Raw genomic sequence first — 26,957 nt, 5'->3', positions numbered from 1 at the left:
CATTTGGTGAAGACCCTGGGCGCAGTAGACAATCCAAAGGGCAGCGCAGAGAATTGAAAGTGCCTCGATCCAGCCTTGAACCTGAGGTATTTTCTGCGATCCTGCCTGATGGGAATGTGTAAATATGCCTCCTTTAAATCCAAAGTTACCATCCATGCATCTTTGGACAGCATTGGAAGTAGCTGCTGTAGAGTAAGCATCTTGAATTTTGGAATCTCTAGGAAGGTGTTCAAGACCGACAGATCCAGAATGGGTCTCCATGTGTTTTGCTTCCTTGGGACTAGAAAGAGCCTTGAGTAAAAACCTTTTCCCATCTCTGACAGTGGAACCAGTTCTATGGCATTCATCGCCAAAAGCGCTTCCACCTGGTTTAAGGCCTCCGTCCATTGATGCTTTGAAAGGTCTGGCCATCCGCTTGGCCTTGGCAAGGTATGAAAATGGATTTGTAACCTCTTAAAACCACATCCAAAACCCACTTGTCTTGGGTTATTTGAGTCCAATTTTGATAAAAAAGAGAGTTTTCCTCCGAGAGGGGCTTCCAGGCAAGAAGTTCCTGTAGCCCGACAGAGGGAGTCATTGAGTTTGTTTCCTTTGAGTTTGTGACCGGTTCTCTCCTCCCCTAGGGGAGAAAGCAGTCCACTGTCTTGGTCTATAAGAGGCTTGTGCTTGAGGCCTTCCTCTGGAGCGTCTATATCTACCCCTCTGAGGCCTGTCTGAAGTGGGAAAGGACCAATTTTTTGAAGGCCAATTCCTGCTAAATCTAGGTGGCTGTACCTGTAAGAAATCTTTAACCGTTTGCATGGATTTCGCCTTATCCTCCATCTTTTTAATCACCTCTTCAGCTTTTGATCCAAACAAAACATTATGCTGAACAGGAGCATCCAATAATTTAGCCTTTACTTGTTCAGGCAAATTTTGTTCCCTTAGCCATGCATGCCTTCTAATGACTGTGCCAGAGGCCGCAGCCCTACAAGAAGCCTCCAAGGCATCAAATCCACAGTGTAAACCATGCTTCCCAACTTGTTCAGTGGCATGCAATAAGTCATGTAATTCCTTATCATCTGCACAGGCAGAAATGGAAGTAAGCTTTTGTTTTAAAACAGACAAGAGAAATTGCTGGTACTTCAGCATATGAAACTGACAGTTTAAAGCCCTAATGGACAAAGTAGCAGAAGTGTACACCTTTTTGCCCCATCTTTCTAAGGATCGAGAATCCTTTTCAGTAGGAATGGGATTTTTGGCAGAAACGACCTTAACTCCCTTAGGACCATGAGAAATGGTTTCAGGGTCAGCAGAAGGATTCTTGTATAAAAACTGGTGGGAATCAGGAACCCTGTAATATCTATCAGGCTTAACAGGAGCAGGAGGAAAAGAGTCAGGGGTTAAGTTAGCCTCCGAAAAGGCATCATCCACAATATCCAAAACAGGAGGAATAGCCAGGGGTCTATGTTGGGGAAGAAGAAGAAAATCCCTCAATCTTTTCTTAGATTCTGAATACTCCTGTCCTTCCCAGTGGAAATGTTCCCTCATTTCATGCAAAGTGTCCCCAAAAGAGAAATCCTCAGGGGGAGAAGCTGAAGGAATGGATTCCTCAGCATCAGTATCCTCATAAGGAGGGTAAGAATATTCCTGGTCAGAAGAAGAAACTGAAGAAACAGAAGCCTGATCAGAGGAATCATAATAAACATCCTGCCTTGGCCTTTTGTCTGGAGGGGGGTGTGAACCCCTAATCATAGTAAGTAAATCCTCCGCCATCTTGAGCAACTGTTTCTGTGACTTGGGAGCCGTTTCAGAAGAGGCCTGTGTTACAGTCTTTATTTTGGAGTCTTTGGCTTTGCCTTTATTAGAAGCTGAGTAGGCCTGAAACCCCCTTCGGAAGCCGGTACCTGCACAGCGGCTCCAGACACATCCGAAGGAGCATTGTCCAAAGGTCCTGCAATAGAAATATTTAAAGGCCTGGTTGGCTCCTCATGAGAGTCCATTTCGGCCATCGGTTCTGAAATGGCCGACGACAGGGGCTGCAAAAGCACCTCACTGACGATGGCCGAACCTGAAGCTGGCTCCGCTTGTGCGCTATCATCAGATTTGGACCTCGGAGGCCTGTCTTTATCCTTGCGACGTTTGTGAACTCCGGTAGCCGGAACCGTATCCCACAACATTTTGTAGTTAAAGCGCCTACCGAAGTAATGAAAAGCAAAATCATACCTTTGCTTAATTGCACGATAATCGAATCTAGCACAAAACCGACAACTAGCTATGTCGTGGTCAGGGCCTAATCAAGGAATACAGTAAGAATGAAAATCCTTATGAGGTATTTGCTTCCAACATGAAATACAATTATTAACTTTTTCTGACATCGGAGAGGAGCAAGAAAAAAGTTTCCCCCAACGGGGTACTTAGCTTCGAGTAGAGAAGAAAATCTTCAGACTGAAGTTTATCAGAAAAAATCGTCAGGAGACAGCCGACCAGCACTTGCGAACTGCTATCACCGCACGGCAAGAAAGACTGGAGAAGATGGCGTCGGCTGTCAGCTTTGTACTCCTGGTGCTCTGACGTCAGGGAGCATTGTTGAACAGCCGACGCCGGACCCAGACTTTGGGATTCTGGCCGACCGAGGGCTGCCTGCCGGCAGGGGAGAACCCTACAGTCATGTCTGCAACAGTGAAACACGATGAACATGTGCTAATTTTCCCCCTAAGGGTGCTGCCAGGACATAAGTGCTTGGTGCAGGCAGGGGGAAGTCATTGGGACTGTTTCCTGTATGGTTGTGATTTGTCTTCTCCAACTTTGGAGGTAGAAGCACCCCATTGCTTTGACCTGTATGAACCTTGCGCCTGCTATCTGCCTATAGGGTGTCTGGATCTGCCCCTCTGAGGTCTGTCTGACACAGGAAAGGACCAATTATTTGTAGGTCAGTGTCTACTAAAGCTAGGTGGCTGCACTTGTAAAAAATCTTTGACAGTTTGCATAGATTTAGCTTTGTCCTCCATTTTCTTTAACACTTCTTCTGCCTTAACACCAAACAAAGTATCATGCTGTAAAGGTGCATCTAATAATTTAACTTTGACATGATCAGGCAGACTTTGTTCCTTTAACCAAGCATGCCTCCTAATTACAGAACCTGTAACTGCAGCCCTGCAGGAGGCCTCCAAAGAATCAAAACCACATTGCAAAGTATGCTTTCCAACGTGTTCAGCTGCATGCAATACATCCTGCATTTCCTTGTTTTCTGCACATTCAGAGTTTAACAACATTTTCTGTTTAAGCAATGCCGTGACATGTTGCTGATATTTGAGCATATGAAACTGACAGTTTAAGGCCCTTATAGCCAAGGTAGCAGATGTGTAAACTTTTTTCCCCATCTATCCAGTGCCCTAGAATCCCTGTCAGAGGGGGTAGGGTTTTTTGCAGCGGAAGCCTCAACTCCTTTGGGACCCTGTGAAATAGTTTCTAGGTCAGCAGCAGGGTTTTTAAAAAGGAATTTATGAGAGTCAGGAACCCTGTAATATCTGTCAGGCTTAACAGGAGCTTGAGATAAGGAGTCAAGGGTCAGACTATACTCCGAAAACACATCATCTACAATGTCTAACACAGGTGGAATGGCTAGAGGCCTGTGTTGAGGTAGTAAAAGGAAATCCCTGAGCCTCTTTTTAGATTCTGAAAAATCTTGGCTCTCCCAGTGGAAATGCTCCCTCATGGTATGCAAGGTTTTCCCAAAAGAACAGTCCTCTGGAGGAGAAGCTGAAGGTATAGATTCTTCAGCATCAGAATCCTCATGGGGGGAAGAGAATATTCCTGATCAGAAGAGGAATCAGAAAAAATAGAAACCTGATCTGAGGATTCATAGTCGGTCTCTTGTCAAGTCCTCTTATCAGGAGGGGGATGGGAATCCCTGATCAAGGTAATCAAGTCTTCGGCCATTTTGAGCATCTGTTTTTTGGGCATAAAGGCCTGTCCACGTGGCTCTTGAGTTTGTTTCTTTGCTTTAGAAGGTGCTTTAGTCTTTGCCTTTGAACCTGAAGCCAGTTTAATGTAAAGATGTTTAGGTCTGAATACACCCTCAGAAGCCGGTGCCTGCTCAGCGGCTCCAGACCCATCTGAGGGAATAGTGTCCGAGGCTCCAATACCTTGAGTTTCCAGCGGCATAGCCGACTCCATGTGGGAGTCGGTAGCGGCCTACGACTCTAAAGTTCTCACTGAGAACCGGCGACTGGCTTAGGATAAGCTTTGTCGTCGGTTTTGGACCTCAGTTGTTTCTCTCTCTGCTTTTCTTTGCGTTTTTTGTGAACTCCGGTAGTCTGATGGCTATCCGATGACATTTCTGGATAATTAAACTGGCATCCAAAACAGTTTAAAGCAAAATCATACCGATGCTTAATAGTGCGTTGGTTAAGTCTAGCACAAAACCGACAACCAGAAACGTTGTGATCAGGGCCTAGGCAAGGAATGCAGTAAGAATGAAAGTCCCTATGAGGTATTTTCTTTCCACAAGAAATACAATTATTAACGTTTCCTGACATCGGCCTGGAGCAAGAAAAAAGTTTCCCCAACGGGGTACTTAGCTTTATTGAAGACTTCGGGTCTGAAACTCGAACACGAAAATCTCAGGAGTCGGCCGACCAGCACTTGCGAACTGCTTCTGCTTCGGGCACTGAGCGGCAATAAAGACTAAAGAAAATGACATTGGCTGCTACTTTAATACCCCTGACGACCTGACGTCAGGGAAGGGGCGACAGCAGCCGACGTAGGACCCAGGACTTTGGAATTCAGGCCGACTGAGGGCAACCTGCCAGCAGGATTACCCAAATGTAATGACTGCAACAGTGAAACATGAAGAACATCCAAGATGCTATCCTCCAAAAAAAGGAAGCCAATCTGGTGGTCCCCTGCCATAAACAAACTCTACAACAGAAGAAAGAAACTGTTGCAAAAATCCCATGAACTCCCTGGTTAGCTTCAATAAGAAGCTGAGATCCCTCATAAAATCCTCCAAAGCTAGTTACGAAAACAAAATCGCCACTGACTCTAAAGGCAACCACAAAGCATTCTCTAGCTACGTCAAGAATCTCAATGGCAACACTCAGACCTGCTCTGAATTACAGCACAATGGCACTAAATATAGAGAACCAACTGATGTTGCCAACATTCTGGCAGATCGGTTCAGTGCTAACTTTACTCCCCTCTCATCCCTTAAAAGGCCCATCTCTATATCAGAAGAATGCAAAGTTCCTGTAATCACGGCTGCACAGGTAAAAAAAAAACACTCTCCAAAGCCAAGAATACAGCATCCATGGGACCTGACAACATCCCAGGCTGTGTTCTACATGAACTACAGAACAAACTGGCACCCCACCTAAGTACCATGTTCAATCATAGCCTCACCTCAGGCTATGTGCCCACTTAATGGCGCACAGCGACGGTTATCCCACACCACAAAGGGGGAGCCACCATAGACCCCAGAAACTACCATCATATTAGCCTGACAAGCCTGATCTGCAGGGCTATGGAACGTATCATCATGGAACTTACAAACAATAACATTGGCAATCTCCAAACTCAGGACCCCACCCAGTTCGGGTTTGTAAAAGGCAGATCATGTCTCCTAAACCTGACAGACTTCTTTGAAGCGGTCACCAAAGCAGTAGATGAGGGTAAGGTGATTCACACAGCCTATCTAGATCTTGCCAAGGCTTTCAACACCATCCCCCACTCTGGAATTATAGATGAACGCACTAAACTAGGTATAAATCCCTATGTCACAAGATGGGTTGCCAAATGGCTCAATGACAGAACCCACACTGTGAAAGTAGCAGACTCCAAATCCAACTTCAGACCAGTGACAAGTGGAGTACCACAGGATTCAGTCCTGGGTCCTCTCCTGTTTGGTATCTACTTATCTGAAGTACTGGCTAACACAGAAGGTCTTTGACTAATGAAGTTCGCAGATGACTGCAAACTAGGAGCCATAATCAAAACTCCAAAAGATGTGGACATCCTACAAAAGGGCCTCGCCGAGACAGATGCCTGGTGTCAAAGCCATGGCCTCAAGCTCAATGCCAAAAAGTGCATTGTCATCCCTTTTGGTAAAAACTCTGTACCCATGAACTACCACATAGGCGGTAGTCTACTTAACACCGATAGTGTGATAAGAGACCTTGGGACACAGGTGGACGGTAGTCTCTCCTTTGATAATCACATCGCCACAGTAGTCAGGAAATCCTTCTACGTGGCACACCTCATCATAAAAGGTTTCTCATCCAGGAGAAAAAGAGGTCAGTGTTCCCCTCTACTCGTCACTCATTAGACCCATTATAGAGTACAATGCCCCTTTTGGTATGCAACTCACAAGACATCTACAACAACTGGAAAGGCCGCAGAAATACCTGACAAAGAGGATTGCCGGCCTCAAACAGATGCCCTATGCAGACCATCTCAAAAAACTGCAGCTTTACTCCGTCGCATATCGCCTACTCAGAGGCGATCTCTGCCTAACACAGAAAGCTATGTCAAACCCAGAGCTTTTGGACATGCTCCACTTAAAGAAATCCCAATCCCTCCGAGCTACACGCTCTAGGGACCTAAATCTTGTCACCACAATAAAAAGAACATGCTGGAGGGATAGATTTCTGTCCCACAGACTTCTCATACTCTGGAACAAACTACTTATCTATATCAAACAAAGCTCCTCATTAGCACTCTTCAAGAAAAATCTTGATGATTGGATGGGAGATAGGAAATTCACTCCAGGGATCACTTATGTGGCTCTGCTCGACAGTGGCACAGGAAATAATTTTCTTGGGTGGTGAAAGCCAGGGTACCTTTTGGCTAGGCTTATATAGGCCCTAGGGCCAATAGCCTAGTACCTATCTATGAACCTATATCCACCGTTCTGAATTGAAATTGATTACATGTATAGATCTGCAATCGTGGGACTTCACACATCTGCTGGCCTCACAAAACCCAAATGTACTAAAAGTTTTGAAACATGAGGAGAATAAATCTAAGATAACTTCCCTGCTTAGGTTAGCAGAAGCATATTGGCATCAAGCAAAAATGGAAATCAAATCACAAGTTGATAAAAATCAGGCAGCAACTGAATGTGCCAAAAAACAAAATAAAGAATATAAACTGAAGGACCAGATGAGAAGGCAAGAAATGTGGAAAATGCATTAATATAGTTGCAAGTATAGAAAACTTTTGGCAGAACCTCATGTTGATCACGAATGAACGCAGGAATTATTAAGGAGAGTCGAAGTCAAGCCAAGAGATGAAAGGTTAATACTGGCAGCAGTAGTAGTGGGCTACGTACACGTTGGTTTACAAAATCCATTGAACATGTGGGAGAAATGTACAAATGTTGGTTTTGTAAAACAAAATTGGAAACAGTGGCACACCATGTTGCTGGTTGTGACCTACTAATGGCAGAAGGACTGTATACTGAAAAGCATAATAATGTGGCGAGACTGTTGGCGCTGGGGATTGTGCAAACATTATGGTACTGAAGTGGCTGAAAAACACTGGAAACATGAGCCACAAAGCAGCATAGAAAATAAAATTTACATCACATGGGATAATCCACTGCCAACAGTTCAAAAGTTAGATGCTAGAAAAACAGATAGAATGGTCCAAGAAAAGAAGACAAAAGTAGCATTGATCATTGAAATAGACACCCAGCGACTACAGTGTCCTGCGCACAGACACACAAAGTCATAAAATATCAGGATCTGCAAGCAGAAACTACAGCAATGTGGAAAAAAGATAGACAGTTCCATACAAATTGCAGAAGTCTTCATTACTGGGCACATAGCAGGTGCTGCGAAGAGCACTTGGCTGACATCAAAGATTAAAAAAATATTAATTTCATAAACTTTAATCGTACTTTGACTAAAGAATGGGGTCCATTCCTGTCATGGTATTAAAAACCCAAAAGATTTGGAGAAATAAAAAAAAGGTAAATTTAATATTTAAAACCCATGTCTTTATGAGTTTCAGTACAGACTACTAACCTTCAGATTTTTGTTCAAACTCTGCTCGAATCTTAGCAAAAAGCTTTTCCATATTTTGCTGCTGTCTTTCTTCTTGCTTCTGTGCTTCTTTTTCTTCTGCTCGACTATTACGAAAAATATATATACCATCTGCTTTCTTTTCCATCCACTAAAAATAAAGCACAATTCAAATATTTCAAGAAAATGTCTTACAGCAGTATGAAACATTTAAGTATGAGTGTTGCAATTAACTATTTGCATCAGTTGTTCACACTACTATTTTTGTGTAGTTAGCATCTGATATCAATCAGGCATCTAAGCTTGAAACATGCAGACAGCAGTTATCAACTCGCACACAAGGGCCCCCCACTGAGAATGTTAAGTCAACTTGCACAAATGTGGCCACCGGTTTCTCCTTCCTTCTTGCCCACTTCTGGCAGACTGATTTGCATGACAGTATCGCGCATTTCGCGGTACCACTGAAACGTTATTAAATTGCCTTCCCTGTAAGCTGTGATGTCAGCTGAAAGCTGCAGTCCATCAGGTCCACTTCAGTGAAACAAGGACCTGATTTGGTTGCAGCTACAGAGGAAAGTTGTGTGTTTTTCTTTTTTCACTTTAAGTGACAAGGCAAGGACATCAGTAAACAAGTAAGAACACAGAGGAACACTACAGCGTTGTTATACAAAGACATTTATGAAAGGTAAGCAATTTCTTTCTTAAATAATGTCATTGTACAATAGCAATAATCCATGAGTGTGTGTGTGTGTGTATCAGGATTTACCCAAACACAGCCATGGAGTATTGCTTAAATAACTGAAGTTGCAAAAAACAGCTTTGGTTAAATGGTGGTCATGACTAGAAATGGTGGTAAACCTAGAAGCTGCAGGTGGACACAGCAGTGAGGGAACCCCTTAAATTAAAGGAAGATAACTTCCATGTGATGTTAGCAGCAGAGCTCTCTGAAAGGTACCGAAAAAGCCAGGAAGGAGTTTGAGAAGAAAGTAGAAGTCAACAGTGTGGGACAACTTATCTGACTGTTGTGTCATGTGGATTGAAGAGGTTTAAGTTTTCCACAGGTATTGATCCAAAAGATTCTGCTCAGTTAAGTGGGGATTCTTTTTCAAAGCACTGGTCTCGTCCTCATTAAATGCTAATGCAGCACAATGGCTTGAGGCCACTGGAGTTGAAAAAGGATAATGAACACAGTGGAAGAAGTTCGCTCAGCCCTCTCTAAAACCAAAAATACCTAATCCAAGGTTGCTTGATTAAGTGTCAGATCTGGCTCATCTGACTCTCTAATGGTTATATTCCTGAAGCCTGGAAAACAGCTGTTGTAATGACCCCCTATCCTGAGGAAGTCACAGGCATGATCCAAAGCACGTACAGAGGATGCAGTGCTCGGAGTATGAACAGTAGATCATACTACGGCTGATATCCACACAAATATTCCATCCACATTGTTCATCCAAATCACCCCATAGAACTTTTCACACTGGAAGGTGGTGATGTTATGGGTCCTTATCCTCCCCCTCTCATAGTGGGTCTCCCTATTAGAGTAAGAGGTAGCCTGATCACAAGAAGTGTATTGGCTGTGATGTGTTGCTGCACAGGGATGCCTGCTGCTTGCAAATGCCCCAGCACCACATGTCCATAATGTGGTACATCAGGGCCCTGCAATCCCTCAGGGCATCATATAGACCACGTACCATTCTTATCAGTTCAGCTATGCATATATTAGTACCTGTCTGTTTTTTGGGTCTCCTCAATGGAGACTCACTGCCTGGGATAGGCGGTACCCATGGTGTGTTTGGCCTGGCACATGGACCCCTGAGGTCTCCATTTCACTCAGTGGATCTGGCAGCAACCAAGAAGCGCTGATATACTGGTGATGTCACTCACAGGGTGAATGTGTTGACATCTTCCTGTTCAGAAATGCCATCCTGGGTTTGTGGGGCTGGATGCATAGGGGCTGTGTCTGTGGAATAGGATGGGATGGCGATGTGGCTATCACATTGCCAAAGTTTACCACTAATGCCATGACCCGTCTGTGCCAGGATTTGGTTGTCATTATCAGAACAGGCCTTTTTCTTCACAGAAGGACCCAGATAACATAGCACCTATGAAAATATCAGTTACTAAAAATAATGAAGAACCCTTTACAAACGCCTACAGCCCAATAAAACTATGCCTATTTAAGAGAGTGGTACCCTATGGTGCCCTATGGAACTTGACACTGGTGTCTACCTCTGCAATGTGGATGTTAGAACTCACCATTTAGAGATTTATTTTCTCTTCTCATTCCTGATTTGGTTAGCCCAATTTGGGTAGTGTTCTCTTTACAGGGGAAACCCGAGGTGGTATTCATACCGACTAGGGGAAATTTGGGCAGGACACCAGAGAAAATTATGAAAAATCAATTGTAGTAAGGGCAAGTTAAAGGAATACTAAAATATGAATAAAGGCTGGAAGTAAGAAGGGTGCATAAAAATGGAAAGGATGATATAGTTAAATTAGCATTAATGTAAATATTTTGAATGAGAGCAGAGATTTGGTGGTAACTGAATGGTGTAAGAAAGTGAACATTGAGGTTATGGTTATTGCATACAGGGTGTGTAAAAAATATAGATTCATAGATAAGTACTAGGCTAGCTGCCCTTGCAGGCCATTTTAAGCCTAGCCAGTTTCCCCTTTTGTGCTTGAATTAACCTAACCCATTCGGTGTTAAATTTGCCTTAACCATCCTATAGTCGATAACTGCATATTACCCTTAGTAAGAATAAATGGGATCATACCATAGATGATATGAGGTGACCCATACATGGAATAAAGCATTTAGGAGCTGCTTCTGTGAATTTGTAGCGCAGGAAGCAGTCCTGGGGTAAGTGTTCCATTTCCCATCTATAGGTCCAAGATGTACTTGAACATGGACAGGGAGGAGCTTTGTTTTACGTGTATAGGGAGTTTTTTTTTTCCAGAGCAGTAGTATTCTCTGTGAGATAAACCTGTCATTCCACACCATTCTGTTGATGCTGCTGAAGAGGTTTAGATCCCTTGACCGAGTATTTCTGATGCCATTTGACTTGCTGGTGTACAGTAAATCTGTCACTTATTTGGTCAGAGGATGCCTTGTTTGCCAGACACAGATCACCTGTTGGTAGTCTTGTAGCATACCAAGTATAGTGACAGGCCCCCCCCCCCTCCGATAAACATCTTTATTAAATTATCACGTATGACAGGCAATCTTACATTTATATCAATGAAAAATAAACATTGACACTACTTTAGCTGCAAACATTATACATCGCAGACACCATTGAAACGGCTGTAGTTGTAAACATTATACATGACTTATAATTTATCCAGTCATTGTCAGTTAAGCATTATATGGCTCATTCAAATCCTGCCTCTTAAACCTAATTCCTTTTCTGCATATATTGTTTCAACAATTCCCATTCATTTCCTATGTAGTTTGCTCCTTCCCTTTTCTAAAGATCCCAATTCCAGCTGTTTTATCTCTGTTATTACATTCACTACTTCTGGTAAAGTTGGTCTAGACTTTTGATTTCCATTTTCTAGTAATTGATGTCTTGGCAGTTACCATAATTAGACTCAGCAAGGCTTTACTATGTCTAGGCAATTCCAGTTCTGTATCACAGCTCAAAAAAATCATCTCCCAGTCAATCCAATCCGTTCACCCAGCATCGCCAGCAGAGAGGTCCTCAGGGTTCATACGTTCATTGACAGATTCATAGATTATTTCTAGTCTAACTGCTCTTGCGGGACATGTTAATCCTAGCCAACTACCCTATGTGAGAATCAAACCCTGCACCTTGTGTCTCCTAAAGTAAACACCTTAACCATTAAGCCAACCTCCCAACAAATTTAGTGCTACACACCACTGGATTTGATTTGAACCCAGGACTGTGTGTGGAAAAATGTACTGTGTACAAGGCATTTAACAGACTGAGCTATTGAGTCACTGCCAGCTCATTGCACTCCCAAAAATATGTTCCCAGCTACTACCTCCCCCGTGCCTGTCACACCTCAAACATTTGCTATCCACCTGAGGAAAAAATCTTTGGAGTCTTATGTAGGGTGTAAAAATACCTATGTAAACACTTGCAGGCAAAGTTCCTAAATCTTCTAGACTTTGTTTCATATTTGGGAGATATACATATATGCCCCCCCCCCCCCGTTATCTCTTTGTGAATTGCTCATCCAGTCTTTCTTCCCAATCCTTTCTAAGCACCTCTGATTGAGTCTTCTAATTACAATGCAATATTTTATACGTTCTACTAAATATTCCTTTTTTAATGGCAGCTTCTGATCTAGATTCTATTAAAAATTTTACCAGTGCTGGTCTTTCATTTAAGACCCTCCTATTTCTTTCTCTAGAAAAAAAAAAACAGCTGCTTAACAGCAATCTTTCTAAACTCTGCACATTGAGGTAATTCCTTATTTTCTGTTTAGCATTCTTCAGTTGCTCTTTTTCTGAGAGATTCCCCCTATTTTGCAATACTTTAACATGTCAGTCCCTCTAAATTCTCAAAGCAAAGTAAACTTTACTGTCATATAGATCAACACAGAAGAATGTGCATATCACTGCACAAAATTTCAATACTTAGGCTTGAACCTTATGAATGACAGTTTACAGAAGGAAGATAGATTAAATTAATAAAAAAATTAAATTAATTTAATGAAACTTGGTGGGGGCCCCCAAAGTGATAGCACCAGCCCTGCTTCCAACTTAATTTCTGTACATATACAACCTGTTTGAATGCCATTTCTCTTGTTTGCTAGGCTCTGAATACCAAGTTGTCTAGTGCCCTCTGACGTGCTGGGATAAAATATTTTATTGGCTACTATTTAATGCCATTTCTGTGTGACTGGCCATTTCACTGCTGTTTTTCAGATTTAAGTCTTATAAGGAATTGTATTCTCATAGAAATCCTTTTTATAATCACTTAAATCTCTATTCATTTTTTGTACTTTTTATTCATCAGCACTTGTACTCCTTTGTCCAACTTATGTCATAGGTTCATAGGTAGGTACTAGGCTATCGGCCCAAGGGCGTAAGTAAGCCTAACCAACAAGGTTCCCTGGCTAACGCCACCAGAGAAAGTTAATTTCCTGTGCCCCTGTTGAGCAGAGCTACAGAAGTGATCCCCGGGATCTATTTCCCATCCACTCATCAAGATTTTTCTTGAAGAGTGCTAATGAGGAACTTTGCTTGACATAGATGGGTAGTTTGTTCCAGAGTATAGGAAGTCTCCGGGACAGGAATCTATCCCTCCAGCATGTCCTGTTTATTGGTGTGACAAGGTTTAGGTCCCTAGAGCGTGTAGCTTGGAGGGATTGGGATTTATTTAGGTGTAGCGTGTCCAACAGCTCTGGGTTTAACATAGCTTTATATGTTAGGCAGAGATCTCCTCGGAGTAGGCGATATGCTACAGAGTAAAGCTGGAGTTTTTTGAGATGGTCAGTGTATGGCATCTGTTTGAGGTCAGTAATCCTCTTTGGGAGGTACTTCTGTAGCCTTTCCAGCTGCTGCAGCCATCTTGTGAGGTACATTCCAAAAGGGGCATTGTACTCTATATAATGGGTCTAAAGAGTGCAGAGTAGAGGGGAACAAGGACCTCTTTTTTCCTGGATGAGAACCCTTTTGTGATGAGGTATGCCACATAGAAGTATTTCCTGACTACTGTGGCAATGTGATTATCAAAGGAGAGACTACTGTCCACCCGGTTCCCTAGGTCTCTTATCACACATTCGGCGTTAAGGAGACTGAAGTTTATGTAGCAGTTCATGGGTACAGAGTTTTTACCAAAAGGGATGACAATACACATTTTGGCATTGAGCTTGAGGCCATGCCTCTGACAACAGGCATCTGTCTCTGTGAGGCCCTTCTGTAGGATGTCCACATAATTTGGGGACTTGACTATGGCTCCTAGTTTGCAGTCATCTGCGAACTTCGTTAGCCAGAGGCCTTCTGTGTTAGCCTGCACTTCAGAGGTGTAGATACCAAACAGTAGAAGTCCCATGACTGAACCCTGTGGTACTCCACTTGTCACTGGTTTGAAGTCAGATTTGGAGTCTGCAACTTCTACAGTGTGGGTTCTGTCAGTGAGCCAGTTGGCAACCCAGCTTGTGACGTAGGGATTTATACCTAGTTTAGTGAGTTTAGCTATAATTCCAGAATGGGGGATGGTGTTGAAAGCCTTGGCGAGGTCAAGATAGGCTGTGTGAACCACCTTACTCTTGTCTACGGCTTTGGTGACTGCCTCAAAGTCGATCAGGTTCAGAAGGTATGATCTGCCTTTCACAAACCCGAACTGGGTGGGGTCCAGAGTTTGGAGGTTACCAATGTCTGTTTATGAGTTCCATGATGATACATTCCATGGCCTTGCAGACCAGGCTCGTCAGGCTAATAGGGCGATATTTCCCATGATCAGTGGTGGCTCCCCCTTTGTGGAGTGGGATAACTGTTGCTGTGCGCCACTCAGTGGGCACAAAGCCTGATGTGAGACTATGATTGAACAAGGTGCTTAGGTGGGGAGCCAGTTCGTTCTCATGTTCATGTAAAATGCAGCCTGGGATGCTGTCCGGTCCCATGGATGCTCTGTTTTTGGTTTTAGTGTGTGCAGCTTTTGCATTCTTCCTGTATAGGTATGGCCCTTTAGGGGTTGAAAGGGGGGTAAAGTTAGCAATGAACCTATCTGCCAGGATGCTGGCAATATCAGTTGGTTTTGAAATTTTCGTGCCTTTGTGCTGTAACTCAGAGCAGATCTGGGTATTGCCATTGAGATTCTTGATATAGCTATAGAATGCTTTGTGTTTTCCCTTAGAATCAGTGGCAATTTTTTTTTCATAGCTAGCTTTGGAGGAAAAGGAATCTCAGCTTCTTACTGATGCTGACCAGGGAGCTCCTCCACTCATGAGATTTTACTTTCTTTTGCAGCAGTTTCTTCCTTCTGTTGTAGTTTGTTTATGGCAGGGGACCACCAGATTGGCTTCCTTTTTTTGGAGGATAGCATCTTGGTTCTGTTTGGGATAGCACGATCCATGCACTTCTGTAAGTGCTTATACAGTGCATTTGTGTAGGATTCAGCAGTTGTAACTGTATTGTCGATATGCATGCGTGTCATGAAGTTCGCCGCTTCTGTCTAAAGAAGCATGAAGTTGGCTTTGGAGAATTTTTTTACCGTGGTTTCCTTAATGGTGGGTGGGGGCAGGATACGGATATCTGGGGTGATCAGCTTATGGTCGGATCTGACCAACAAGGAGTTGACTACAGGTGTGGAACACCTGTCACTCATATTGGTAATGACTAGGTCTAGGATATTGTTGCTCCTGGAGGAGGGTGTGGATAAGTTGATCCAGGGCATTGGAATTTATGAATTCCAGAAAGCGCTGAGCGAAGGAGTTGGTACGCGAGTAGTTTTCCCAGTTAATGGTGGGGTAGCTGAAATCGCCCATTATTAGGGTGTTTGGTTGAACCCTAATATTGTCCAGTATATCAAGAAAAGAGGAGTGGGAATCCTGGGGCACGGTGGGGGATCTGTAGCAAGCTACAATTTGGATTGCAGTTTTGCCCAGAGTTAGTTGCACTTGGATAACCTTGGATGCATTATGCTGCGCAACTAGCCTGGAGGTGTGGATATCCTTAATGAATATGGACACACCTCTGCCTTTGGTGTTCTAGTCCAGGTTAGATGGCTGAAAAGTGTGGCTTGAGTTATAGCCTGGTAATGCAGGGGTGCTCTCTAGAGCCTTGAACCAGGTCTCAGTCACTGCACAGATATCGAAGTTCTCCATTTTAAGGAGTGCCTCGAATGAGTGCATTTTCAGATTTAGACTTCTAGAACTGAGTAGCATTACCCTCTGTTTTTGCTTGCCTATTCCTGTTACTTTGGTGAATTTGTCATTTGAACCTCGCCTCAGAACTGACTCGGCCACTTGCTACAGCTTGTGGGCACCAAAAACTCACAAGTTCCCACTTTGCGAATAATGCAACTGGTTCTTTACCTCAGATCGAGTTTGCTGACAGAATAAGCAGAAGAGAAGGTGAGAGAATTTATATTTCCAACTAGGACTTTGGGTCAGTCACTATTTAAAATAATCAGCCAGACTGTGATAAGATAAAAATTACCTGTTCTTCCAAAAGAATTAGGTAGAGGGTTGGAGGATGGGAGCTGAGGATACATGAAAACAGACAACTCAGATGGAACGTACATAACTTCTTTATCTGAAGCTGTCAGTTTTCATGTTATCCTCAACAGATGGGACAAAGTCCCCAGCTACCTTACTTCATGGGCGGACTACAGAAAGATATTCCTAAGCACCACCGAGACAAATGATGCTCTTACCCCGGAGAACAGATCCAATTTGTAATGAGTAATAAAGATATGGGGCTTAGACCATCCTGCTGCTGCTGCACATATGTTGTCCATGGATGCTCTAGTCTGTAAAACAGCTGATGTAGCTACAAGCTCTTGTCGAATGAGTCTTTGGGAGTTTTGAAAGAGTAACACCGGATTTGGAATATGTAAAGGAAATGCAGTTAGTCAGCCATTTTGCTAAAGTGGCTTTGGATACAGCTTGTCCCAATTTGATATGTGAGAAGGACAGAAAAAGCTGGTCTGATTTTTCTGAAGTCTTTTGCCCTGAGTAGGTAGAAATGCAAATGTATGTACATCCAAAGAATGTAAACAATACTCTCCTTTATTAGAATAGTTGGGGAAGAAAACTGGCAAGTTAAAACACTGACTGATGATGTTCTCAGAGACCACTTTTGGAAGAAACTAAGGGTTGGTTCTGAGTGAAACCCTGTTCTCATGAAAGACTAGATATGGAGGTTTCGATGATAGGGCTTGAATCTCTGAAATTCTCCACAAGTATGGGCAGGTTCAAACAGTTGTTGGGTGATTGCTTATTATACCAAAGTTGAAGTCCCATGGTGGAGTAGGGTTTTTGAAGGGAGGTCATAATAGAAGAGCATCCTTCAAGAAAGAGAAGAGTCTCGGAAGCCAATATGGAAGATGGAGATGGCTGCTAGTTGAACTTTGATGGTGGAGGCAGAGGCCCCACTATCAAAAAGCAATGCCAAGAACTTGAGGATTTCATGAATTGGGGCTGAAAATGGTTCAGTGTCGTTCTGCACAGCCCAATATACAAACTTCTTCCATTTACTCGACTATACTTTTTGTGTGGAAGGCTTATGAGACAATAGTAGTATGCGTCGAACAGAAGAAAGAATACATTGTCCGACTACTATTGGAAGTGGAGATACCAAGTTGTCAGCTTGAGACTGTGAATGTCAGGATGGACCATGTCTGTCGGGTGGGACAGGAGATCTGGAACTGGATCCAGTATCCAAGGTTGTTTGATTAGGTGAGGCTAAAGGAAGGAGAATCAAATCTGTCGAGGCCAAAAGGGGGCTATGAGGATGAGTCTGCTCTTCAATCTGATGGCTTTATGTAGAAATTTGGTAATCAAACGTATTGGTGGAAAGGTGTAAAGGAGACCGGGGGGAGGGGCAAATGTGAAGAGCATTCCCTTGGGGCTGCTCCCATTGGAGGGCATTAGGGCAAAAGAGCTGCTGCATTTGTTGTTTAGGAGAGAGGCAAATAGATTGCAGGAAGACTGGACCCATGGCCGAAAAATTCTCTCAGACACCCACTGATTGAGGGACCACTCGTGAGGTAGAAGAACTGACCTACTTAACTTGTCTGCTGTCACACTGGACTTCCCCAGAATGCGAGTCCACCATGTTAGATCTTTCTTGTAAATGTTGGTGATGGAAACTGGTGTGGACATGGGATGGAAAAAATATAGACCATTGGGCTGCAAGCAACCACTGTAGAATTCACATATGGTATCTGGCCAGGGGTACAAGAGTTACTGATGCTGCCATGGAGCCCAATGCTCAGAGAACTAGTTTGGCTGGCACTTAGTTCTTGCTAATTATGCTTGAAACTAGTCTCTGAATTATCCATAATCTTTGCGGAGGAAGAAAGGATATGATGGTACTTCAGTTTACAATGGCAACTATGAATTCTAGGACTTGGGTTGGCTCTAGGTGACATTTGTTTTGTCGTTGACAGTTACTCCCAAACAGGAGCACATTTGAAGAACTTTTTGTCTGGCTTCTACAAACTGATGTCTGGTCGTGACAGTGACAAGCCAGTCGTCTAGATATGGAAACACACTGAATCCGTGCAGTCTCAAGTGAGCTGCTAATACTGCCATGCATTTGGTGAACACCCTGGGGGTTGTAGTGAGACCAAAGGGCAGCACTCTGAACTAGTAGTTACTGGCCCCGAGTCAGAACCATAAGAACCTCCTGGATCGCCTGTGCATTTTTATGCGATAGTACACATCCTGGAGGTCTATGGAGCACATCTAAGTCGTCTTTTTCCAAAAACGAAAGAATGGACTGAACTGTGACCATCCGGAATTTGGTTTGACAAATGGATTTGTTCAGTTTGCAGACATCTAGTATAGGTCACCAGTCCCCTGTCTTTTCTGGCACTAAAAATAAACTTGAGCAAATTCCGGATCCTATCTACTCTGGGGGGGACCTTTCTATCAGCTTTTGAATTTCTAGCACTGCTTGCTCCTTTTGATTGGGTGGAACATCCAGGATTCTTTTGTAAGAGCATGGGGTTAGTGAAAAGGGAATACCACCACCTCTGGATATAATTCCCTGCATCCATTTGTCGAAAGTTATCTCTAGGCAGCCTCTCTGGTGCAGGGAAAAAAAATCCTGACCGTCTTCCAGAGGAGGGCACTCGAGCCTTTTTTCAGGAGTGCTGGAAAGGTTTACCAAAGAACAAGTCTCAGAAAAGTACAGTTGTGTACACTTACCATAAATGTAGATGTTTGAGTGTATTCACTGTTGCAGTCATCACACTTGGGTTATCTGCCTGCAGGTAGCCTTCAGTCGGCCAGTCAGCCCGAATACCAGAGTCTTGGGATTTCTGCGTCGGATGCTGTTGCCTCTTCCATGATGCCAAGTCATCAGGGGTATAAAACATGCAGTCGACGCCATTACATCAGTTTTTCTTGCCCCAGATGTCAGGAGCCCCCAAAATAGGAAGCAATTACAAGGTGTGGAACACCTCCAGTAAAAAGTAAATACCATAGCCATAAGATATGGCCAAAAAAGGGATAGAAAGTCTAGAAAAGTCAGGGGGGCTGGAGGGAGGGTAACCAGGACTGCAACAGTGAATACACTCTAACATCTACCTTTATGGTAAGTGTACACAACTATACTATGTTCTTCATGTTTCACTGTTGCAGTCATCACACTTGGGTTGATTCCCAAAGCTGAGGAAGGATGGAGGCAGTCAAGTAGTATTAGGGCTGGGTAGCATGCCTTATACGACTGCTGTGACAAGTCCAGCTCTGGATTTAGAAAAGACAGGTAAGTGGTAATGCTTGGTGAAGGTGTGCACAGAACTCCAGGTTGCAGCTTCCAGGATGACCCTGGTAGGGACTCCCCTGAGAAATGCTGGAGAAGTTGAGGTAGCCCTAGTGGAATGAATTCTGATCCCCTGTGGGGTAGGTTTTCCATGGTGCTTGTAGCAGAAATGGATGCAGTGTGCTATCCATTTGGAAATAGTTTGTTTGAAAAGGCCTTGCCCTTTGCCCTGTAGCAAAGCTGACTAGCAACTGGTCAGATTTTCTGAAAGGCTTAGTCCTGTCAAGGTAGAACCTGAGCTGTCTGTGCATGTCCAAGGAGTTCAGGATCCTCTCTCCTTTATTCTGAGGATTAGGGAAAAAGGTTGGTAAATTGATGGATTGGTTTAAAGCCACACTGGATACCCCCCTTGGGCATAAATGATGGGTTAGTCCTGAGGGAGACCCTGTCAGCATGGAAAATAACGAAGGGTTCCACAGCCATTAGTGCCTGTAGATCAGACACTCTTCTTGCTGAAGTGATGGCTAGAAGTAAGGCTGTTTTTCAAGAGAGGAATTTTAACTCTAATGTAGCAAAAGGTTCAAAACAGGGAAGAGTGAGCTTCTCTAGTACAAAGCTAAGGTGCCAGGCAGGGGTGGGTACTCTCCTTGGGGGTCTTAAATTGTTAGCTCCTCTCAGGAGCTGTTTGATCAGAGGGTGAGAAAAGAGAGGTGGCTCAGTATTGTAATGAGCTGAGATAGCAGAGGCATGAATCTTAATTGATGAGAAGGATAGGCCTTTGCGGAGCAGCTCTGCTAGGTAATCTAGGATTTGAGGTAAGGGGGGCATGGCTGTGTCCTTTCCTAGAGACTGCCTCAAAGAACACTATCTTTTCCACTTTTCTGAATAGGATTTCCTAGTACTAGGCCTTCTGGCCTCAAGGATGATGTCCAGCACCTGTTTGCTGAGGGTTGCTGGTGGTGTGTTCTGGGAATAAGCCAGGCTGCAAGGTTCAGTGTTTGCAGCTGAGGATGCAATATCTGTCCCTCCTTATGGGACAGCAGGGAGGGGTTCTGATGTAGGTGCCAGGGTGGCACTGCTGTCAGACTGCGTAGGAGTGGTTACCAGTGCTGGCGTGACCAGTCTGGTGCAATAAGGATTGTTCTTGGTCTGTCCTGCTTGAACTTTAGTACTTTTGAGAGGCGGGGCTGAGGGGGAAAGGCACCATGTAAAGGATAGGGCATCCACTTGCCATGCTTGGCTGTGGGGGGTTTCGGGTGTGAAATTTGCTCAATTGATAGTTTTGAGGGGAGGCAAAGAGGTCCACCTCTGGTGTCCCCCACCTGTTGATTAGAAGTTTGAATGAGCTGGGTTCCAGTTTCCACTCGTGTGAGTCCAGTAGATTTCTGCTGAAGTCGTCTGCTAGTGAATTTTGTTTCCCTGGCAGGAATTGAGCTTTCAGGTGCACTTGGTTGCTCAAGGCTGTGTTCCACAGGGCCATGGCTAACCTGCAGAGTGGGTAGGAATGATTTCCCCCTTGCCTGTTTATGTACCTCATAACTGTGGTGTTGTCTGCCTTTATCAAGAGTTGTCCTGGAAGGATAAGATATTTGAAGGCTGTCAGAGCATTCTCTACAGCTAACATTGCTTTTTGATTGATATGCAGGTGAATTGTCCTGGGCTCCATTTGCCTTGAATGCATTTGCATGCCATGTGAGTCCCCCATGCATAGTCTGATGCGACTGCTGTCAGGGTTTGGGAGGCGAGGGGTTGAGTGAAAAGAGGTCCCTTGATGTGGTTGCAAGCCTCTTCCCACCAAAGGAACTCCGCCCTTAGACAAGGAATGATAGGATAGGAATCAGTGTTTCCAAGTCATGAGAATGTTGACACCAGAGACTTTTTAAGTACTATTGAAGTTTCCTCATATGCAGTCTTGCATATGGAATTAGTAGAATGCATGAGGCCAGGAACCCTAGGGCTTGCGTTATTTTTCTTGCAAATAGCTGAGTTTTGGTGGCCATTAGTTTGAAGTAGTTTGTCAAATGAACCTGCTTTTCTGGAGTGAGGAATATCATCTGGGAAGTTGTGTTCAAGCTTGCTCCCAGGAATACAATCTTTTGGCTGGGCACCAGATGTGATTTCTTTTCGTTGATGGTGTGCCCCAGAGAAGTTAGAAGTCTCTTTATAAATACCAGGTGCTAAAGCAGCAATTCCTGACTGTCTGCCTGAATCAGACAATCGACCAAGTATGGTTACATTTGAATATTTCTCTGCCTGCAGTATACAATAGCTGGAGCCAGGCACTTTGCGAATACCCTAGATGCAGTAGATAAGCCAAAGGGAAGTGCAGAGAACTAAAAGTACATAGAGCCTGCCCTGAAACATAGATATTTCCTGCAAGATTCCCTTATGGGGATGTGCAGATAAGCTTCTTTTAAGTCTAGGGTAACTAGCCAGGAGTCCTTGGCTAGCACAGGAAGCAGCTGTTGTAGTGCAAGCATTTTGAATTTTGAGACCACCAGGAAGGTGTTGAGAATGGAGAGATCCAGGAAAGCACCCTGCCCTGGATCTCTCCATTCTCAACACCTTCCTGGTGGTCTCAAAAGCTCTCTTTTCTGGGCACCAGGAACAGTCTGGAGTAGAAACCCTGTTCCCTTTGCTCTGTTGGAACTGGTTGAATAGCTCTGATACTGAGAAGAGAAAGTACTTGCTTTTGAGCCTCTGCTCACTGGTTTGGAGGAAGGTCTGGCAACCTGCTTGGGGTTGGCAGTGAAAGTAAGTAGAATCTGTACCCCTGGGATACAATGTTTAGGACCCATCAGTCCTGGGTAATGGGCATCCATTTTTTTGCATGCAGGCTGAGTTTTCCTCCTAGGGGCGCAAGTACTTGGCCATGGCTGGGAAGGATGATAGACAAGTCATTGTGAACTTTTTCCATAAGGGGTGAGCTTACCACTCCCTGTTTTTTGAGGTGGGAGCACTCCATTGCTTAGAACTCTGCATACCCTGAGACTGTAGTCTTGTTGGTCTGTTGCCCCTGGGTTTGGACTGAGAAGGCCTGGGAGGGACTGGAAAGGACCAGTTTTTAGAAGGCCAATGCCTGCTGAATTTAGGTGGCTGTACCTGTAAGAAATCTTAACAGTTTGCATAGATTTAGCTTTTTCCTCCATCTTTTTAAGAACAACTTCTGCTTTTGTGCCAAACAAACGTTCCTGGTTTAATGGAGCATCTAGTAATTTTGCTTTGACATGGTATGGCAAGATTTGTTCCTTCAGCCAAGCATGCCTTCTCAGAACAGACCCAGTGAAAGCAGCCCTGCAAAAGATGCTTCTAAGGCATCAAAACCACACTGTAAGGTAAGTTTACGAACTTGGTTTGCAGAATGCATTAACTCTTGTAAATATTTATTTTCTGCACAATATGGAAGCAACAACATTTTCTGTTTAATTAGTTCCATAATATGCTGCTGGTACTTCAACATGTGAAACTGGCAATTTAAAGCCCTTATGGCAAGAGTTGCAGAGGTATATACCTTCTTATCCAGTCTAAAGCTCAAGAATCCCTGTCTGAAGGGGTAGGGATTTTGGCTGTAGTAGCCTTAATACCTTTAGGTCCCTGTGAAATGGTCTCTGGATCCGCAGTGGGATTCTTAAATCGAAATATGTGCGAGTCAGGTACTCTTTAGTACCCATCAGGCTTTCTAGGAGCTGGTGGTAAAGTATCTGGAGTAAGACTGGATTCCATGAAGACATCATCTACAATATCCAGGACAGGGGGTATAGCTAGAGGCCTATGCTGAGGCAAGTCTAAAAATTCTCCGAGTCTCTTTTTGGACTGTGGGTAGTCCTGGCATTCCGAGCAGAAATGCTTTCTAAAGGTATGCAAGGTTTCACCAAAAGAAAAGTCCTCTGGAGGGGAGGCAGAGGGAATGGAATCCTCTGCATAGGAATCCTCATAGGTGGATAAGGGAATGTTTTGGTAATCAGAGGGATCGGACTCATGGTCTGTAGAATCAGAAGGAAAATCAATCCTTTGTCTTTTAGAGGGGAAGGCTGGTTTCCCCTAATTAAAGTTATAAAGTCTTCAGTGATTTTAAGCATTTCTTTCTGTGGCATGGGAGCTTGGGCATGCGCTTTGGTCGTCTGTTTTCTAGGCGTAGTGCGAACTCTGAGCCTAAGAAACTCTGTAGTTTTAGTCAGAAACAAAGTAGACGGTTTAATACAAACAACGGAAAATCAGAATACATCCTCAGAAACCGGTGCCTGCACAACGGCTCAGGACCCATCCAAGTTAGAGACATCCACAGGTTCCACAGCTGAAGAAGCATCTTGCGGCATACCGGACTCCAAATGGGTCTCAGCAGAGGCCTGCGAATCTGTAGTAGCGGGTATCAGGGGCTGCGAAAGCACCTCACCGAGTACCGGCAGACTGGCAACTAGCTTAACGGAAGTGTCGTCTGCACTTTTGGACCTATGCAGTCTGTCTCTGTCTTTATCCTTATATTTTTTTCGGAAGATCGGTAGTTGAATGGCTTATCAAAGCCATTTCAGAATACAGAGAACTAGAGCGAAAAAATTTAACGACAAAGCCCGACGACTAATAGTTCGGGCGCTAAACAAGGCACAAAACTGACAGCAAGGAACATCGTGATCTGGGACTAAACAGGTGATGCAGTAAGAATGAAAATCTCTGTGAGGTATTTGCTTTCCACAGGCAAGACAACTGTTAACTTTTCCTGACATCGGTTAGAGCAAGAAAAAAGGATCCCCAACATGGTACTTAGCTTTATAAGACTTCAGGTTTGAAACTTGAACAATGAAAATTTCAGGTAGCGGCCGACCAATACTTACAAACTGCTTCTGCTTCGGGCTCCCGCGTGGCAAAAAAAGCTGATGTAGTGACGCTGGCTGCATGTTTTAAACCCCTGACGACATGGAAGAGGAGAAAGCATCTGATGCAGAAATCCCATGACTCTGGTATTCGAGCCGACTGAGGGCTACCTGCAGGCAGATAACCCAAGTGTGACGACTGCAACAGTGAAACATGAAGAACATCCTTGGTTCCACAGACCCCTTCTGCTCCAAGGGTGGTGTCTTCCTTTGGAGCTCAGTCTGCCCCTGGGGGAGCTCTCACTATGTTTCAGGTAAGGACCCTTGGAACTTCTCGACCCACATTTTTACACCAATGCAGTGGTTCCTAGAAAAAGTCTATGAAGAGTGGAAAAATGCATGCCCACTGCAGAAAAACTTTTTCCATCTTTCTCACACCTAGTGAGTCGTTAATTTTGGGCCCAAACAAGGAAGTGCCATCAAAGGCAGCAATGATGAATGTAGACTTGAAGGGTTCCGCGAAGTCACACAAACATCTAGGCATGCACCCTTAAGGTTACACTTGAACTCATGGCTCTTGTCATCTCTTTGGCTGCCTGAAAAATGTGACTCTAGGACAAATTGGAAATGGGACAAGTTAGAGTCACGAACCTTGTCAAAAAATGGCTCCTGAGAGGGTATCCAAAAGTTCTTTAATCAGATCTCTCTGCAACCTTGTAAAATGTGCCGGGTAATTCAAAGACCGTAAGCTAAAGGTCGAAGAAGCATAAATTTGCTTCTCTATCCTATCAGTCATCTTGGACTCCCTATTAGGAGGATAAATAATGGAACTTTCATCTGCCAGTTCTTTTTTGGTGGCTGCTGCCACAACTATAGCACCTGTCTAAGGGTGCAGTTATAATTTTATCTGGTCAACGGGGCATTGGCTCAACAGAGTCGGGGCCTTCCATGTCTGCTGAGAGATCAACTCAATGAGCTCAAAAGCAGGTGGGGTCATCCAGGAGGTAGATGTTCAGGTGCCAAAAGCCTGCATGTACATAGATTTCACTGACAAAGGATTGCTGGGCTGCCAGCCACCTCTCTGTTTCAAAATTTCCAGGATGTCTCCAAAGGGAGACATCTTCAGGAGGTGATCATGGATATCCATTGCCCTCCTTAAAATCTGTCTCTTCAATGTATGATTCTTCAGGGGAAATCAATGCGTTTCCTCTTACACTTCCTCTTCCAAGGAACATCCTCAGTGGGAATCTCTGGGGGAGGCATAGGAAGAATATCTTCCCAAACGTGGCATTCCCTGAGGCCATGGCACCCACTGTCCAGCTGGAGGAAGTGAATGAGGATCTCGTGTAAGGAGTGACTAAGAAGGTTGTCCTGAGGGGGGGGGGGGTAGAACCAACTGGTGTCTTGGGACAAGGCCCTCTCCTTTGCCTCAAAACCTGATCCACTCATGGTAGGGAGGGAGTATGGGCTCGGAAGAACACAGCTCGGCACTGCAGTTTCCCCCAGAGTGGGGCAGATCCCTCCTGAGGCAGAAGCTGGAGCCCAGCTGATCTGCTGTGAGGCTCGAGGAGAAGAGACAACTCTGAAAAAACTTGGATCGACTCAAACTCCTTGCAACAGACAGGACAGGTACAGCTCTGGTAGGGTCTCTGGTTCCAAGTGAGCTGGAGAACTCAAGAGACACAACTGGTGCTGATGAAGAAAACAACTTCAGGACCAAGGCAGTCAGTGCTGGACAACTCAGAACCGAGGACTCTGAACCTACCGCAGACGCCAGAGAAGGAAAGGTGCTTGGAGAGGTGGAAGCAGAAGGATCCTGACCCAACAGGGTAGGAGGCCTAGAGGTTCCAGGGACTCCTTGTACCCAGAGTATCTTCCTCACCACTCTTCACAACTCTTCCTCAGTGAAGCTTCTGAAAGAATGGGAGGATTTCGCAGAAGGACAGTCCAGGAAGGAGTCTATCTGGAAAGGGATTGATGGAAAGGGAAATACCTGGACCTAGGCACTGTTATAAGTTCTTTAGTCAGCACCAATGAAAACGGTGTGGAAAGCATTGTTTTTTCTGAAGGTGGTGATAAGGAAATTGTCGGTATTATCTGCTGAGCTGTAGGCTCCAACGAACTAGGTGCAACCGACAACTTAGACTTAATAGTTGGTGCTGACATAGGTATTTGCACAGAACAGCTTCGCTTTTTCCCTTCCAAAGATTTGGAAGAAGCTGAGGAAGCTAGACTTGATTTGGAGGATTTAGATTTATATCTGGTAGGATCTCTAGACAGTGACCCAAAAACAGCCTCACCGAAGGAAGAGGGTATCCCTTTAAAATTGATTTATTTTTGTGCTCCACTACTGTCCAATGGCTAAAAGAATGATAAATGAAACAGTCTTCTTGTAAATGGTGATGTCCAAAGCAAAATACACATAGCAAGTGCTGGTCCATATATTAAATTTTGTGAGAGCACTTTGCAAATCTCTTAAACCCTGCAGGGGTTTTCTCCTTTTCCTTGCCTTTATCTGCCATGTCCACAGCAGGAAGACATAAGTCACCACACACATACACACACACACACAGGAGAGAGAGAGACACACATATATATATATATATATATATATATATATATATATATATATTTTAAAAGAATGATAAATGAAACAGTCTTCTTGTAAATGGTGATGTCCAAAGCAAAATACACATAGCGAGTGCTGGTCCATATATCAAATTTTGTGAGAGCACTTTG

The 26,957-nt window shown here is 44.1% G+C and overlaps 1 protein-coding gene across 1 annotated transcript in view; it reads right to left on the bottom strand.

Annotated features, from left to right (window-relative positions):
* LOC122803239 (breast cancer type 2 susceptibility protein homolog) overlaps window positions 1-26,957 on the bottom strand; it is a 675,913-nt gene that overhangs the window by 390,896 nt on the left and 258,060 nt on the right. The window contains exon 6 of the mRNA XM_044072837.1: window positions 8,007-8,154. Within this exon, the coding sequence (XP_043928772.1) occupies window positions 8,007-8,154 (148 nt within the window). The remainder of the gene's footprint in view (window positions 1-8,006; window positions 8,155-26,957) is intronic.

The sequence above is a fragment of the Protopterus annectens genome, chromosome 5.part1 (genome assembly GCF_019279795.1).
Source record: "Protopterus annectens isolate FY-2018-M chromosome 5.part1, PAN1.0, whole genome shotgun sequence".
Classification (NCBI taxonomy): domain Eukaryota; kingdom Metazoa; phylum Chordata; order Ceratodontiformes; family Protopteridae; genus Protopterus; species Protopterus annectens.
This window is presented reverse-complemented; position numbering and strand designations above follow the sequence as displayed.